At 40.1% G+C, this 14,244-nt stretch overlaps 1 protein-coding gene and 1 pseudogene across 1 annotated transcript; one reads left to right on the forward strand and one right to left on the reverse strand.

Annotated features, from left to right (window-relative positions):
• Positions 1-323: 323 nt before the first annotated feature.
• On the forward strand, positions 324-11,171 carry LOC101961697 (actin-binding protein WASF3-like; annotated as a pseudogene).
• On the reverse strand, positions 1,023-3,053 carry LOC144374218 (delayed-rectifier potassium channel regulatory subunit KCNS3-like). The gene is given in 3 exon segments (XM_078037144.1): positions 1,023-1,719; positions 1,721-2,343; positions 2,396-3,053. Coding segments are annotated over 3 exon segments (1,473 nt in total). The 5' UTR covers positions 2,549-3,053.
• Positions 11,172-14,244: the final 3,073 nt, after the last annotated feature.

Consider the following 14,244-nt stretch of genomic DNA (forward strand, 5'->3'; position numbering starts at 1 on the left):
TGAGTCTGGCTTTGAACTTGAGATCCTTCTGCCTCAGCTTCCTAAGTCTTCGGGGTTTATAGGCATGTAGCTTTTACAGCTGGCATCTATTAAATATTAGAGAATTGTTGGAGCTTTCACTGACTTCTAGCCCTATACTTAAATATTTATGTGTTTATTTCTGTCAAATTTAAATGATGCTACAATTCTACTTCTAGTTCTTTGAGGTAGGGAAGAATATGTGAATTTAATATCTCCCATTGATGTCAGTTTGCATTTTTCATTTCCCAAATAATACAGTTGTTATTATTTATTCATGAAGAATTTATACTTTGTTTTTCCCCCACATATAATCTTTTTTAACAGATGTAAATAGAAAAATGATGAATTTTTTTAAAATCCTCAGTTGAATGATTAATAATCATTCTAGCATCTGAGATGAGATTATTCCAAAGATTATTATTCTTTGTTGGGCACAAAGCTGATGATTATTTGAATTATTTAGTATATGCCTTTGTATTTGTGTTGCTTAGATAAGTCTTCATTTCTCTTATTTGTTTTTCATACTGAATTAGGAAGTTTATCAGGCTCCTAATCTCCATGTCTAGGACGTAAACATGGATTTACATGCATTGTCTCATTTTGTGCATCTTACATGCATGTAGTCTTCATCAGCTGGACCTAGGAGTCTACTTGTCAGTTATTTACAGTTAGCTCAATGTGAGTAAATGGCAAATACAGGATGATGCATAAGCCAGAACAAAAATCCCACCCAATATCATTTACTTTGTTTTTTTTTCCAAAACCATATCACAACTCTCTCTTGTAAAAAATAAATTTCAGAATGAGCGAGGCATTTCATTGACCTCACTGAGAAAAATAAAGATAATTCTATCATTTCAGAATTCAGCAATGAATGTCCAACTATGGCTAAAAGGTACGCCCTGAGAATTAAATGAATTTAACAAACCCATTAAGGTTTATAAAGCTGTGTTAACCTAATGTCAGGAAGGGGTACAAGATACAGGCACAAATGTCCCTGCTCATTTTGTCGTGCAGTTCTCCAAGGATGCGGTGTTATAAACATCCTCATTGTCTTCGATGCTCTGAGCGTCTGTGGAATCGGGATCGTTCACCACGATGCCCACGGAAGAGAGACTGGTAATGACGGCATGCACCCGCTGTGTATAAATGTCCCTAGTGTTAAAGTAAGGTAGCTCATGACACTTCCCCGGTGGGTCCTCACTGCACTGGTCCACATCAATGTCCTTTTGCTTCTGGTAGTACTTGGAAAACTTGCTGAAGATGATGGTGATAGGAAGGGCCAACACCAATATGCCGCAGATGATGCACGTGCTGGCGATAATCTTCCCGGCCAAGGTGACAGGACGGGTGTCTCCATAGTCCACGGTGGTCATGCTGATGGTGACCCACCACCAGCAGATGGGGATGCTCGTGAGGCTGGATGTGTGACCATCTTTCTCCACAGAGTAGATAAGCACGGAGAAGATGGAGATGCCGACAGACAGGAAGAGAAGCAGCAGCCCAACTTCATGGTAGCTGTGTCTCAGCGTGGCCCCCAGAGACCGAAGTCCTACGGAGTGCCGGGCCAGCTTCAGAATTCGGAAAATCCTCATAAGGCGAAGGATCTGGACCACCTTGCCCATGTTCTCAATGTCCTTGTTCTCTTCTTCCTTGGTGTCTATCGCCAATGTGGCATAGAAAGGAATAATGGAGACAGTCAATTATGTTCAGAGGATTCTTCCAGAATTTCGTTTGACAGGGAGCAGCAACCAGCCGGATGGCAAGCTCCCCAGTGAACCAAGCAATATAGGCGATCTCCACACCCTCCAGCACAGGGTCGTCCACCTCCCCGTCCTCATTCTGGAACTCCGACATGCTGTGGACACACATGGCCACTATGGAGGCCAGCACCACACTCAAAGAGGAGATGGCAATCAGCTTGGCAGACAGGCAGTACCCAAGGTTTTCCATTCGAATCCAGATTTTCTTCCGGAGCTGACCGAACCGCAGCTGGTCAAACTTCTCCAGCTCTTTCTCAAACAGAGAGGACTCTTCAAACGAGGAGTGGGTGCTCACGTCGTTGCTTTTCTGGTCCCAGTCCTTCTTGTGGTTTTCCTCCTTGCGTTCCTGGTAGCGACCACTGCAACAGGAGTCAATGAAGAGCTCGTTGATGCCCCAGTACTCGATATCCTGGCAGAAGGAGAATATACACAGCTCTTCCGTGACATGCAGCTTCCCCGTGTAGTGAAAATTCAAGACATATCTGAACAAGGAGGGGTTCCGGTCAAAATAGTACTCTTTATCGGCCACGCTGTAATCATCACACAGTTCCAGGATGGCCTCCTTGGAGTGGCAGGTGAGCAGCTAAATCATCACACAGTTCCAGGATGGCCTCCTTGGAGTGGCAGGTGAGCAGCTTCTTCAGTCTGGTGTGAGGGAACCTCAGGAGCGTGCTCTGGTCAACAGACTGCTTAAAAATCTCCACGTTTAAGTTGACAAGTTTCTCGTCTTGTCCAAGACAATGGAAAAACTCACCAAACACCATTATGGATCCAGGAATTTGAGAGCTGGCTGGGAAGGGGGAAGAGGACTATCACGAGGCAACCTTGTGGTGGTGATGTCACACACTCTGCCCTCATCCTGCACAGTAGAACATCCATTGTCATCCAAGAAGCTTCGCCCTTCTTCCCCCTTTGGAACGTGGAGTGCACAGAGGCATTTAGTGGCCAGAAAGTAGAGAAGAATCCTGTACTCTGGTTGTACAAGCCAAGCACCTGCTGGGAAACCACTCTCACAGATTGGCAAGATGCAGAATCCTCAGCCAAGGTACTCCTGGGTCATGTGTAGAAATCATGAGCTTCTTTCTTTTTCATTCACCCAGAGATGCTTTACAGCAGGTACTATCTGTTTCGGCTGTTCGCAGCTCGCGCAACAGGCAGAGACTTAAGACTCCAGCGACAGCATGCTCCAAGGACTGCAAGATGGGGGGCGCCGCCAGACAGGCGCCCAGTAGGATGCAAAGTCCCTTGCGGGAATAGACGGGCACCCTCAACACGAACCGCCTGAGCCTGCCGGAGTCCTGGTGTGTCTGGCTTGCTCTGCTCTGCAACGCTGCTCACCTGTGCTGCAGGGACCAGGCCTTGGCGGCGAGGAGAGCGGGGTGGCCTGCGTCAGTCCCATTTCTCTTATTTTTCAAAACGCAAATAGAATTGTTCATTTTGTTTCTTCAGAATTTTGTTTTGTCTCATACTATTTCCCATGGCCTCTCATTTTTTGTATACATTATTTACTAAGAGATAAAGAAGTTATATCATCATTGAACTTGAAATATATCTCTTAATTTTAAAAGTTTTATATTTTTATTTTGCTGAGTGTTAAACTTTTTTCTTATTATGAAATGAGATACACTAATTATACCTGGAAATTATGGAAAAGATATTAAAATTATAAATAACTATATTTCCATCAGTCAGAAAAAAACACTGTTTCCATTTTGGTGTGTCTCTCCTTAGTCTTCTTTTGTCCTGGTGCATTTTTTTTTTTCTTTTACAAAATTGAAATCACCATTTTTTAACTTTTAAAAAATGATATTTTTTGTCTTAAGTGTTATTTAGAAACATGACATTTTAATGGTTGTATCCTCATCAATGTATTTAAGATATTGAAGAAAATTTAATATCAACTTTTATAATGTGTATGAGCCATTAATGTAACTAAAATACTTTAGCCTAGTTCACATAAGCTGATCTTAAGTTTTTACCCTCTTTCTGAACATTGTCAGACATGTTTTATTTCTAAGTATGAATTTAAGATCTGAGCATTGATGAAATGCTTGCACTCCTGATAACCAGCTTTCTTTCCTTTCTTTCAGTGTACTCAGGAAGCATTACACCTCCATGTGTAACATGCTTGTTTTCTCTCATCAATTCTGGGCCCTGTTATTAGTGCTCTGACCCTGTGTACCTTAAAAACCCTGGAAATGTATTAGATTTTCCCACCATGCTGTACTGACTTCTTCCTGTTTCTTTATTGTCTTCACCCATCTGTTTTCTTTTCTGCAGCAGATGGTTACTGATGATCAGAGAGCTTCAGGACCACTGGACTCACCTCCACATTGACATCATAGCTCCTAGCCGACTTCCACCTTCCCACCTGAGTTAGTCTCCTATTCCTCCAGGCTACTATCATCTCCCTGTTCCCTGATCTTTCACTCTTCAGCTGACCAATCCCTTCTGCTCCTCTCATCCTGTCCTTGCAGTAGCCATTCTTCACTGAAGTCCTGCCCTGTAGAAATCTTCTGCTCTCATTTCTCCTTCAAACATTTGTTTCTTCTGCTTTTATGTCTGTCCATCTGGTTAACCCCCTTTTCTTGGCTTCATTTGGCTCTACATTGCAAAACAAATTTACCAGAATAGCACTTTCAATTATGCCACAACATTTACAATTTCTTGCCATGCATCTCATAAGAAGAACTTACACTCCATTTTTTTTTTTTTTTTTTGGCTGGGTGACTATTTACTTTAAAAAAACGGTGCACATAGTCACTGACACAGTTCCTTAGCATGAATCATCAATGACCCCAGAATTTTAGGTATTTATGTTTTTTAAATGTACTAAGTCTAAATATAGGCCAGATTCCTCTCCCATTAAAAATATTTTTAATGCATTTGCTTGAAGTTTGCAGAGCTCAGAAGACATCCTCACGTGCACACCATAATCTAGAATTCATACTGCAATTAAGGAAGGAAAACGAGTTGTTGGTTATTATTATACCACAATTAGGGAAGGAAAGCTGGGGCAGACCTTTTGATTTAGCAAGTTTTTCTGTGTAACACAGAATTCCAGTTAGCAGAAGCTTCTTTCTAAAATCCTAGAGATGGAAATTCAGCTTGTATCATCTTCCCTTGTTTCTTCACATTCCTAATGTGTTTGCCTGTTTCCTTCAGAGAGAGAAACACAAGCTGAATCCTAACAGGAACCAGCAAGTACATGTGAGAAAAGTCAGAACAAGAAAAGAAGAGTGGGAGAGAAGGAAAATGGGCATTGAATTTATGAGTGACGCAAGGAAACTGGAACAGGCAGGGAGCACGAAAGAGGACAGGATGCCCAGAGGGTTTGTCATTTTCTTTCTTTGGATTCCCAGTTTCAGGCCACCCCCTGCTTCAGTGTCATGAGAGGATGTGCAGTTCCTACTCACACGTGTCCAGTACCCCAGGCCAGGAATGTGTGACTGTTACTAATGCCTGTGGCCAAGCTGCTGCCATACATGCAAGTTCATCCTCACCTTCTGGGGCTTAGCCAGCATCCAGCACCTGGCATCTTTCTGAACTCTTCTCACTAATATGTGATTTCCATTTTCAGAGTTTTACACTTGACTATGTGTTCAAAGAAAGCAAGAAGGCCTTTCTATAGTGTACCACATTGCTTATTTCTCTTTGGGTTAAATAATTGCTTCTGTTATGAAAAACATGGTTCACTCTATTACATTCTGCATTTCTCCTTCTGTTCTTATTGTTAATATTTACCCATTTCACCTGCCATTTTGTATTTTCTAATTATATACTGTCAGTTTCATTGCCACCGAAATCCTGTCTGAGATGCTGTTTCTAAATGAAATGAGATTCATCTTGTAGTCTTGTCTCTTAGAAAAGAAGTACATGAAATACTGTGAAAATGAGGCTCTGCTGGTTCCTGCTTGCTGGTCTGTCTTATTCACTTCAAAGCTGTGAATCAATCTGAATCCATGTAACACTGGGGCTTGCCGCTAAGATAGTAATTATGTTGTTGCTTGGAAGCTCTCATGGGACTAGACCTAGTTGATAGTTAAAGAAATAAATTTCTTATTTCTGTGCCGTGGCAATGTTGTTATTCATATATATGCTTCTGCCTGATAAGGGAAATTTTTTAAACAATTTAAATTTCTTTCATTCCTTTTTCTCCAATGTCAGATCCCATGCATCAGATGTTACAGATTATTCTTATCCAGCTACACCCAACCATTCTCTGCATCCCCAGCCGGTCACCCCTTCCTACACTGCCGGTGATGCACCACAACATGGGGCTGCAAACCAGGCCCCTGAACATGAGTACCAGGCCCCCTCTGCCTCGGTGATACACATGGCCCTAAACAGCTCGGTGATACACATGGCCCTAAGCAGCTGCCACCACCACCACCACCCCAAAACCCAGAGGGGTCCCAGGCCTCTGCATCAATGGCTCCAGCAGATTATGGGTAAATCAGTATTCCTTGTACTTTAGATGCTACTTGTTTTTGCATTTGAATCTTAATGTATTGTGGAAGAATTTTAACCTCAATATTTTAGATACCAGAATATAGTCAAGACTAATTGGATGTAGACACTTCAGTGGTGTCCTACTCTATGTTAAATAAACTAGGTGTGCTACTGACCCTACCTTATTACAGCTAAATTCCAGGTTGAGAGCTGTGTTCCTGTATATGTGTTCTCTTTGCATACATACTTACATGTGTTTGAAAGGATCTTTAAATCAGGCATTGATAAAGGATGACATGCTGTTTTGTGAAACTGTTCAAATTCTCAAATTCATCAAATCAAGCTCCCTCTTTGACTTTAATAGGGTTTCTTTAGCTCTGTTTTTGTCTTAACCCTCAGAGTCAGTACCCAGAGAAGTTGAACATATGCTTCTGTAATGTGTGTTCTTTACACAGAGCACTGGTGTCACTTTCTCAGCCCTCAAAGGGGAGACCATACAGACTTGGCTATTCTTTTTGTGCCCTGGTGGAACCAAGAATCCCAGAGTGCTGCTTTCAGGCACAGAGAGGGCTTGTGGTCCAGTTGACTGGGAAAACCCTTGACTGAGCAGAAATCAGCTGATTTCTTGGCTTAGAACTTTTCAAAGCCTTTGACACGCTACTGGATGCTGTGGTCCCAGGGCTTCCATGGAACTGGCTAGAGAATATAGGATTTTCCTCATCTGGTTGGCCATGCAGCCCTCAGGAGACAAGTTTCTAAGCCCTTTGAGATGCCCAGGATGAAGGATGCCATTGCTCTTCTGCAGCAACTACATTATTTTAGTATTCACAGAAGGTGCTTTCCTCTTCAATGATTGTGGGTTTGTGTTTGTGTTTGTGTGTGTGTGTGTGTGTGTGTGTGTGTGTGTGTTTCAATAAGTCTTGCATTCATCATAATGAATAATGTAGGACTGTAAAATGACAGAACCACAGAGTGGGCATGTGCTTTCTGCAGTGACTGAAGTCTGGCTGGTAGGGGGCATTGTGTCTGGGGGAACTTGTTTGATTAGACATACTAGAACTCGGGGACATGGCCCCTTATTATTACATTGGTGACTCTGTTACATCTCTTTATTAGGATGCTCCTGGCACAGATAATTGAGTATTACAACCCTTCAGGACCACCTCCTCCTCCACCTCCACCCATGATTCCTTCAGCACAAACTGCTTTTGTCAGCCCTCTCCAGATCCCCATGTAGCCTCCCTTTCCTGCATCAGCTGGTTCCACATATGCTGCTCCTCCTCATCCACCCTCAGCTGGGCTCCTCATCACAGCACCACCGCCAGGTCCACCACCTCCCCAACCAGGCCCTCCTGGCCCCAGCTCTTCTCTTTCATCCTCCCCAATGCATGGCCCTCTGTAGCTGAGGCAAAGCGTCCTGAGCCTGCACAGCCCCCAATAAGTGATGCTCGAAGTGACCTCCTTGCTGCCATCAGGATTGGTAAGTGGAGCACCCCACATACACAGCCTTCGTTATAGAGAGATTTCTTTAGGTCTCTAGCAAACTTCAACCTTGTTGCCTTCAAATGATAGCTCTACACATTAAATGATTTTTTGGAGTCAAAGGATGCTTGTTTGATTTTTTTTAAATATTAGGAGTATTTTTGTAGTTGTCAGGTATGCATATCATGATAAAGAATTGAGAAGAGACTAGAGGCAGGCATATGGAACAGTGTAGCTCTAGAACTTTCCATTGAGGTGTTCATGTACACCTTAGTCACAATTAATCTTCTTAAAATGGACTTCGCACACTCTTTTCTCCCCTCAAATTTCTAAAACCTTTTGTCCTTAAACTTAGAAAAACCAAGTCCAGTAGCTCTGTTCAGTTTTCTTTCCTTTTGGAGCAATCAGAACATTTTAATTCACACCCCTATGTTGTGTCTCTAGGAATTCAGCTGAAAAAGGTGCAGGAGCAACGTGAGCAAGAGGTAAAGTGGGAGCCTGTTGGAAACGACGTGGCCACAATCCTGTCCAGACTCATTGCTGTAGAGTACTGAGACTCAGATGACGACTCTGAGTTTGATGAGAATGACTGGTCTGACTAAGGCCATACAGGGACGGTGGCAGGTGAACCACCAGTACAGTGTGTGTGGAAGTTCACTGGGGATTTCAGATGGTTTCAGCACCCAAATTGTGGTATTATAATCCTGTAGCTTAGCACCTTTTGTATTAATAATGTGATATTGCTTCTGCACATCCAAAATTTCTGTTTTTTTTCAGTATTTATTGTGTAATACGTAAGTGCCACTAAATATAGCACATCATGCTGCACACAAGGAGATATACGGTAACTATTGCATTGTTCTGAAAACAGCATCTTGTTTCCCTCTTGGCCATGAAAGTATTTACTTTACCCTTATTGATCATTAAGATTCTGTAGACTTGCTGAGTGTCTGTGAGCTGCAAGATTAATGACTATGTCAAGAGTGATGTCTTCCAATCAGTAGGTGACACTGTTTTGCCTTTTTATTTTCATTTTTACTATGTGTTTCAGAAGAAGTTGGTTGCAGAGGGAAAGGTCTAACAACAGGAGAATCAAATGTTTCTGCATTCAGTTTCTTGATTTGGTAGCTACCGAGTGAATTCAAATGTTCTACTGAATAATTTCATTGCCTTTTCATGCAATTGTCAAATGTGAAATTGGAAGGGCCCTTTTCAGGCAGGTTTCCTGTGGATATTCACTTTATAAATGCTTGTTGGTGATTTTTGTATGAAGTTTCAGCGGCTCAGTAGTAATGCAAATGAACACAAGGTCCTTTTCCCTTTTAGGGACCATTGGGTTCACACTTAATATATTGGCTAGCCTGATGGCTTGGGCACCAGGCAGCCAGAACAGCTGTGAGCCATCTAGGAGTATAGCCCCCAGCTAGACAGAGCTACCACATGGGGCCCTGTGAGCAAAGGCAACCCATTCCATTTGGTCAGAATTTTAAAAGCTTACATTTAAGTGAAAAATAGTGACAGCTATTTACTTCTCACGGTGCTGTGGAAGATTGGGGGTTAGCCCCATGCAGGGCCTTTGCCCTGTTCTAGAATCACACAGTTCTCTTCTTTCATATTGTTGTTAGCACATTAAATTTTAAAAAATGTACCTCACAAGATTACCTTGATTTGATTCCTAGTGATGGCAAAGCACCTTGCTTTCACCTCCACTCACCCTATTCCCCTTTCCACATGGTGATCCCATAGACCTGGCTCAGGCATACCACCAGGGAGACTCAATAATGACAGCTTCTACTTTGTAATTCTAGATAAGGACAAATGCTTGTTAAGAGTAAATAATTGTCCCAGACTTGGGTTGTAGATAGGAAAAATATGCTAAGGTCCTTCACTTGCTGTGGAGTTGCACCTATCTGTAGTACTTCCAATAGGTTGCAGGTGCTGGGAACTCTCAGCTCCAACAAAGGAAAGAATCTTGAGCTGGGGCTGAGATGTGTGAGTTGATGGGAGAATGTTGTAACAAATGATTTTTGTTCATGAATTCTGGGGAAATCAGCCAGCTGCCCACATCACCCTGTGTCTCTGTGTGGATACCTCTTAACTTGGGGCAGCTGTTGTATGATGCCTGCCTGCACACTGGGTTTTGGTCACACAGATTTTGAAACTGCAAAGTCTCGTGTCTATCACTTTCCAAGGCTCTCCTTTGGCTGTGCATTCAAGTCCTCTCTGCTGCACAGCTGCTTGGGGTGTGCCTTCTGAGCAGGCCCTACTTGGCTGTCACTATGATTTTTTTTTTAATATTAGTAACTATTAGTGAATTTCTAAATTTCTCTTTTTTCCAATGCAGAGACCTACTGTGTTGGCATTACTCTTGGTACTTTTACCAGTTTTAGTCTTATTTTGTGTTTATTGTAATAGTTTGCCTTCATTGTTACTGTTGGGTTAGAAGTATTCTGTATAATCAGAAACCTGGATTTAGCAATGCTTCTTTGTTTTCTGGCCGTTCTCTTCTTTGGATGGAGGGAGCACCATCAGCTACTATTCACTTCAGAATTTCTTCTATATATATCCTATTACAATAAAATTAGTGGCACTTTATTCATAAATATTCATGAGCCTATTAATTACTAGTTGTCTTCCTGTAGTTTAAATAAAAAAGTTATTTTTAATTTGTTTTTATGACTAGTGAGAAAGCTTTTGCCCTCTTGTGTTCTATTATCTATAAGGGAATGGAAATTGACTAAAATCCAGTCTAGATTATTTTAGAATATCTTCAACAAATCTGGTTTGGTCTAAATTTAAATCTTCTAATATGGTATTCCCTACAAAGAACAAAGTGAAGAGTTTGAATTTTACGTTTCCATTTTTAAAAAGTATTTACCAAAACAAATGGAGAAAATCATTTAACAGTATTTTTTATTTCTATAAATTTTACATTTTAAATTATAGTTATAATTTTAAGATTATTTTAAATTCTCCCAAGTTGTATTGCTCCATGTGTGTTAAGTTGAATATCTCATAAGCATTTTCCTCATGGCACAGACTCAGGCAGACAAGCTGGAAAGATGCCCGAATCCACATGTCACTGCACAAGCATGATGTGGCTGAACAGCAGGCAAAAGATTTTTGCATTGTTAGCCCCATACCATATGATTTGGTACACTTATGATTTTCTTTACATAGGATCCTATTTGAAAATTAATGTTTTCATTTCAGTAAATTTTTAGCACATCAAAATCTTTTATGAGCACCAAGTGGCTAGGTTGTAAAAGTTTTGTAATGATTTGCAACTAAAATACATGTTACATTTTAATCCATTACAGACTAGTGGGAATGTATCAGCCAGAGTAGCAAGTAATTTTTGTTTTATGAAGCAGAGTATCTGTCATCTTGCAGTATTACCAATGCTGTTGTAAATTGAATTTAAAGTGGTATTAAAAAGATCCTGTCAAACAATTTTTATCTGTTTGTATATCTTACTATAGATTATGTACAAGTAACATCTAAATTAAATTACACTTTTAACCCTACAAGGTTCTGTTGTATGTTTGACTCTTAGGAGATAGTTGGAAGTTGTATAAGATATTTATGTAGCATGTTCATTATCAGATAACAGAAGATTCTACAATGATTCCACTTAAATTTCTGCATAGTTTTTGTGTGACTGTAAGTCCAGATTGAATTTTGTGAGTGCCACAAGGAAGCACTAGTATAGTTAGGAGAAGCCATTCTGGGAACAGAAACAACATGTTCAGAAGTTAAAGGCTGGGGTAACAAGGGTCTTGGCCACATTTGGTCTGATAATAATAATGACTAGTACTCTGTAGTATCCATTGCTTGTGAATATTCATTGCTTACCCCTTAAAATCTTTTAAGATGGGCATTCTATTTCACATATGAAAAAACTAGGGGACCATGCATGATATGAAACTCAACCTGGGGAAGGCATTTCATGTTGGGAGTAATGAGAATCCAGATTGGGTAGGTATGTTTTGTCTTGTTAGGAAAGACAGACTGGAACTTAATTCTTTAAAACAACTGCCTTGGACTGATGATGTTTGCCCTAACACACGTCACATGATATTGTTAGTTCTTAGTGTAACCTCCCACCAGACTGTGTGCTTTGTGTCATTCTTATTTGTCTTGCATCTGAGAGGCCCAGCACAGTGCCCAATTAACTAGGCAATGAGCAACTCCTTGTTAAGTGATAAGATAATGAATGGGTTTCCAAGTTACTTTTTAAACAAAAGGTAAATTGCGTGCAAATTTTAAGAACATGGAGTATTTTACCACATACCTCGAATATTCTCTTTGTATTGGGACTTGTTATTTGACATGACTTTCTCTTTATTTGGGTGTATGGCTCATCAGACTGAGCTCGGTGAAGAAGGCAGAGAACTCTGATTTACTCTGTTCTGTTTATTGCATGCAGTGCCTGGCAGTCAATATTAACAAATATTTTTTGAGTAATTGTTATTTCTAGAACAAAATCAAAGGCTTCAACAAATATTTGAGAGACTAATAGGAGTTGAAATGCATGAATCTGTAAAAGCACTCAGAAGAATGCCTGACATCTAGCACACTCAGTGAATGTGAGCTGTTACTATCATCTGCAGGTCACTTGCTGGGGAAGAGTGAGCAGGCCAATCCCTGCCTTTGTGGAGCTTCTTGTCTCATGAGAAGCATAGTCACAAAATTGTGAATGCTCCCTGACTTACAGTGAGGTCATATGCCAATAAACCCATCATAAATTGAAAATGTCTTAACTTGAAAATGCATTAATTCATCCAAACTACTGCACGACCCAGTTTAGCAACACAGCATACTATAGGCTATCAGTTCTTGCCTGCTGTGATTGCAAGGCAGTCCAGAAGCTGCAGTCACTGCCAATGGCCAGCATCAAGAGAGGGAATTGGAGTACATATTACTAGCCTGAAAAAAGATCCAAATACAAATTTTGAATGATGATTTCTACTTAATGAGTATTGTTTTTTCACCAACATAAGGTTAAATTAAAAAATCTTAAGTTGAAGTATATCATAAGGACATTTCATATTGTCAAATAAATAATGTCGATCACTTTACATATACTCTAATTGGGAGTGAAGTAGAAAGTGGACAAAGTCTAGTCTGTGGACCAATGGAAGCTAAGACTTAAGAATGAGCAGACGTTAGGGCAAAGAGAAGGGAAACGAGTTTCTCAATAGAGAGATGGCATTTACTTTCCTTAAGGAGGAAAGGACAATGTATGGTGATCATGCAAAAATATAAAAATATGAGTGAGATGGAAGGACCCAGACGAAGAAGGTACCACAAGAGGGACAGAAACGACATGGTGGGAACCTCTCCTGCCCCTTAGTTAAGCCAATGAATGCTGCCACAATAATATGTCTACCATAACTGAAATGTACAGAGAATCTATTTATAGCCTGTTGACTTTTCATTAATGTCAATATCTTGATGCTTTAGACAATACTCATATATAGAAAGGATCTTAGGTATATTGTGTTCATATATTTAGAAGACATCTTAGTGCTAGTCCAGCTGCTTCATATTAAAGATGGGAAAAGGCCATTGCTTGCATTGCTAGTTGCTCAAAGCTCTTCGGTCTCTTAACTCTTATATTTTCAAACTGGTCCTCCTGTTTCACAGTGGGCCTTCAAGAATTACTTAACATTCTTCTTTACCCAACATTTTATTGTGCAAAAATTGAAACCTACTAGAAAGATGTTCAATAAACTTCCATCTGTTCATATCTATTCATCTCATGTTTTTTTTTTTTTTTTTTGCGAGGGTGCTTGGGATTGAACTCAGGACCTTGTGCATGTGAGGCAAGCACTCTACCAACTGAGCTATATCCCCAGCCCCATTCATCTCATTTTTTATGCATTTCAAGGTAAGTTACAGTTTGCTCCTGAACACTTCAGTGTACATATCATTATATTAGGGTTTAATGTTTTTATTTAATATGTTTTAGTAAAACATACTTCAGAGTAAAATGAACACATCTTCATATATATGATTCAGTGAATGTTAGCAGTGCATAGTTATATAATGCAAGTTGAGATGCACAGTATTACTGTGGCCTCAGCAAACTCCTTCATACCCTTTTGAAGCTGGTTCTCCATTTCCAGTATCAGGACAACCTACTGAATTTTTTTTACTGTAGATTAATTTAGCCTGCTTTAGATTTTCATATAGAGGAAAAAGTGGCATGTACTCTTTTGCATTTGGATGCTTTGAATGATAATGTTTTTGATATTCATGTTTTACTTGTATAAATAGTTATAATTTTTTATCACTTAGTCATGTTCTAGTGTAGAAACACAATGGGTTTATCTGTTCTCTTGGGTAAGATTTATATAAGTCTTTTCTGGACCTCCCCATCATATATCTTGGATAAATATATTATACCATGTAATTGTCACTTTTTTTTCAAAAAAGTGAAATGTGACCATTATGTGAAGCTTTCAAAAAAATTGTGCTAGAATTACTTTAAAATGATTTATTATTCACAATTTTTGGCGCA

This window comes from Ictidomys tridecemlineatus, unplaced genomic scaffold, assembly GCF_052094955.1.
Source record: "Ictidomys tridecemlineatus isolate mIctTri1 unplaced genomic scaffold, mIctTri1.hap1 Scaffold_623, whole genome shotgun sequence".
NCBI classification, from domain to species: Eukaryota; Metazoa; Chordata; class Mammalia; order Rodentia; family Sciuridae; genus Ictidomys; species Ictidomys tridecemlineatus.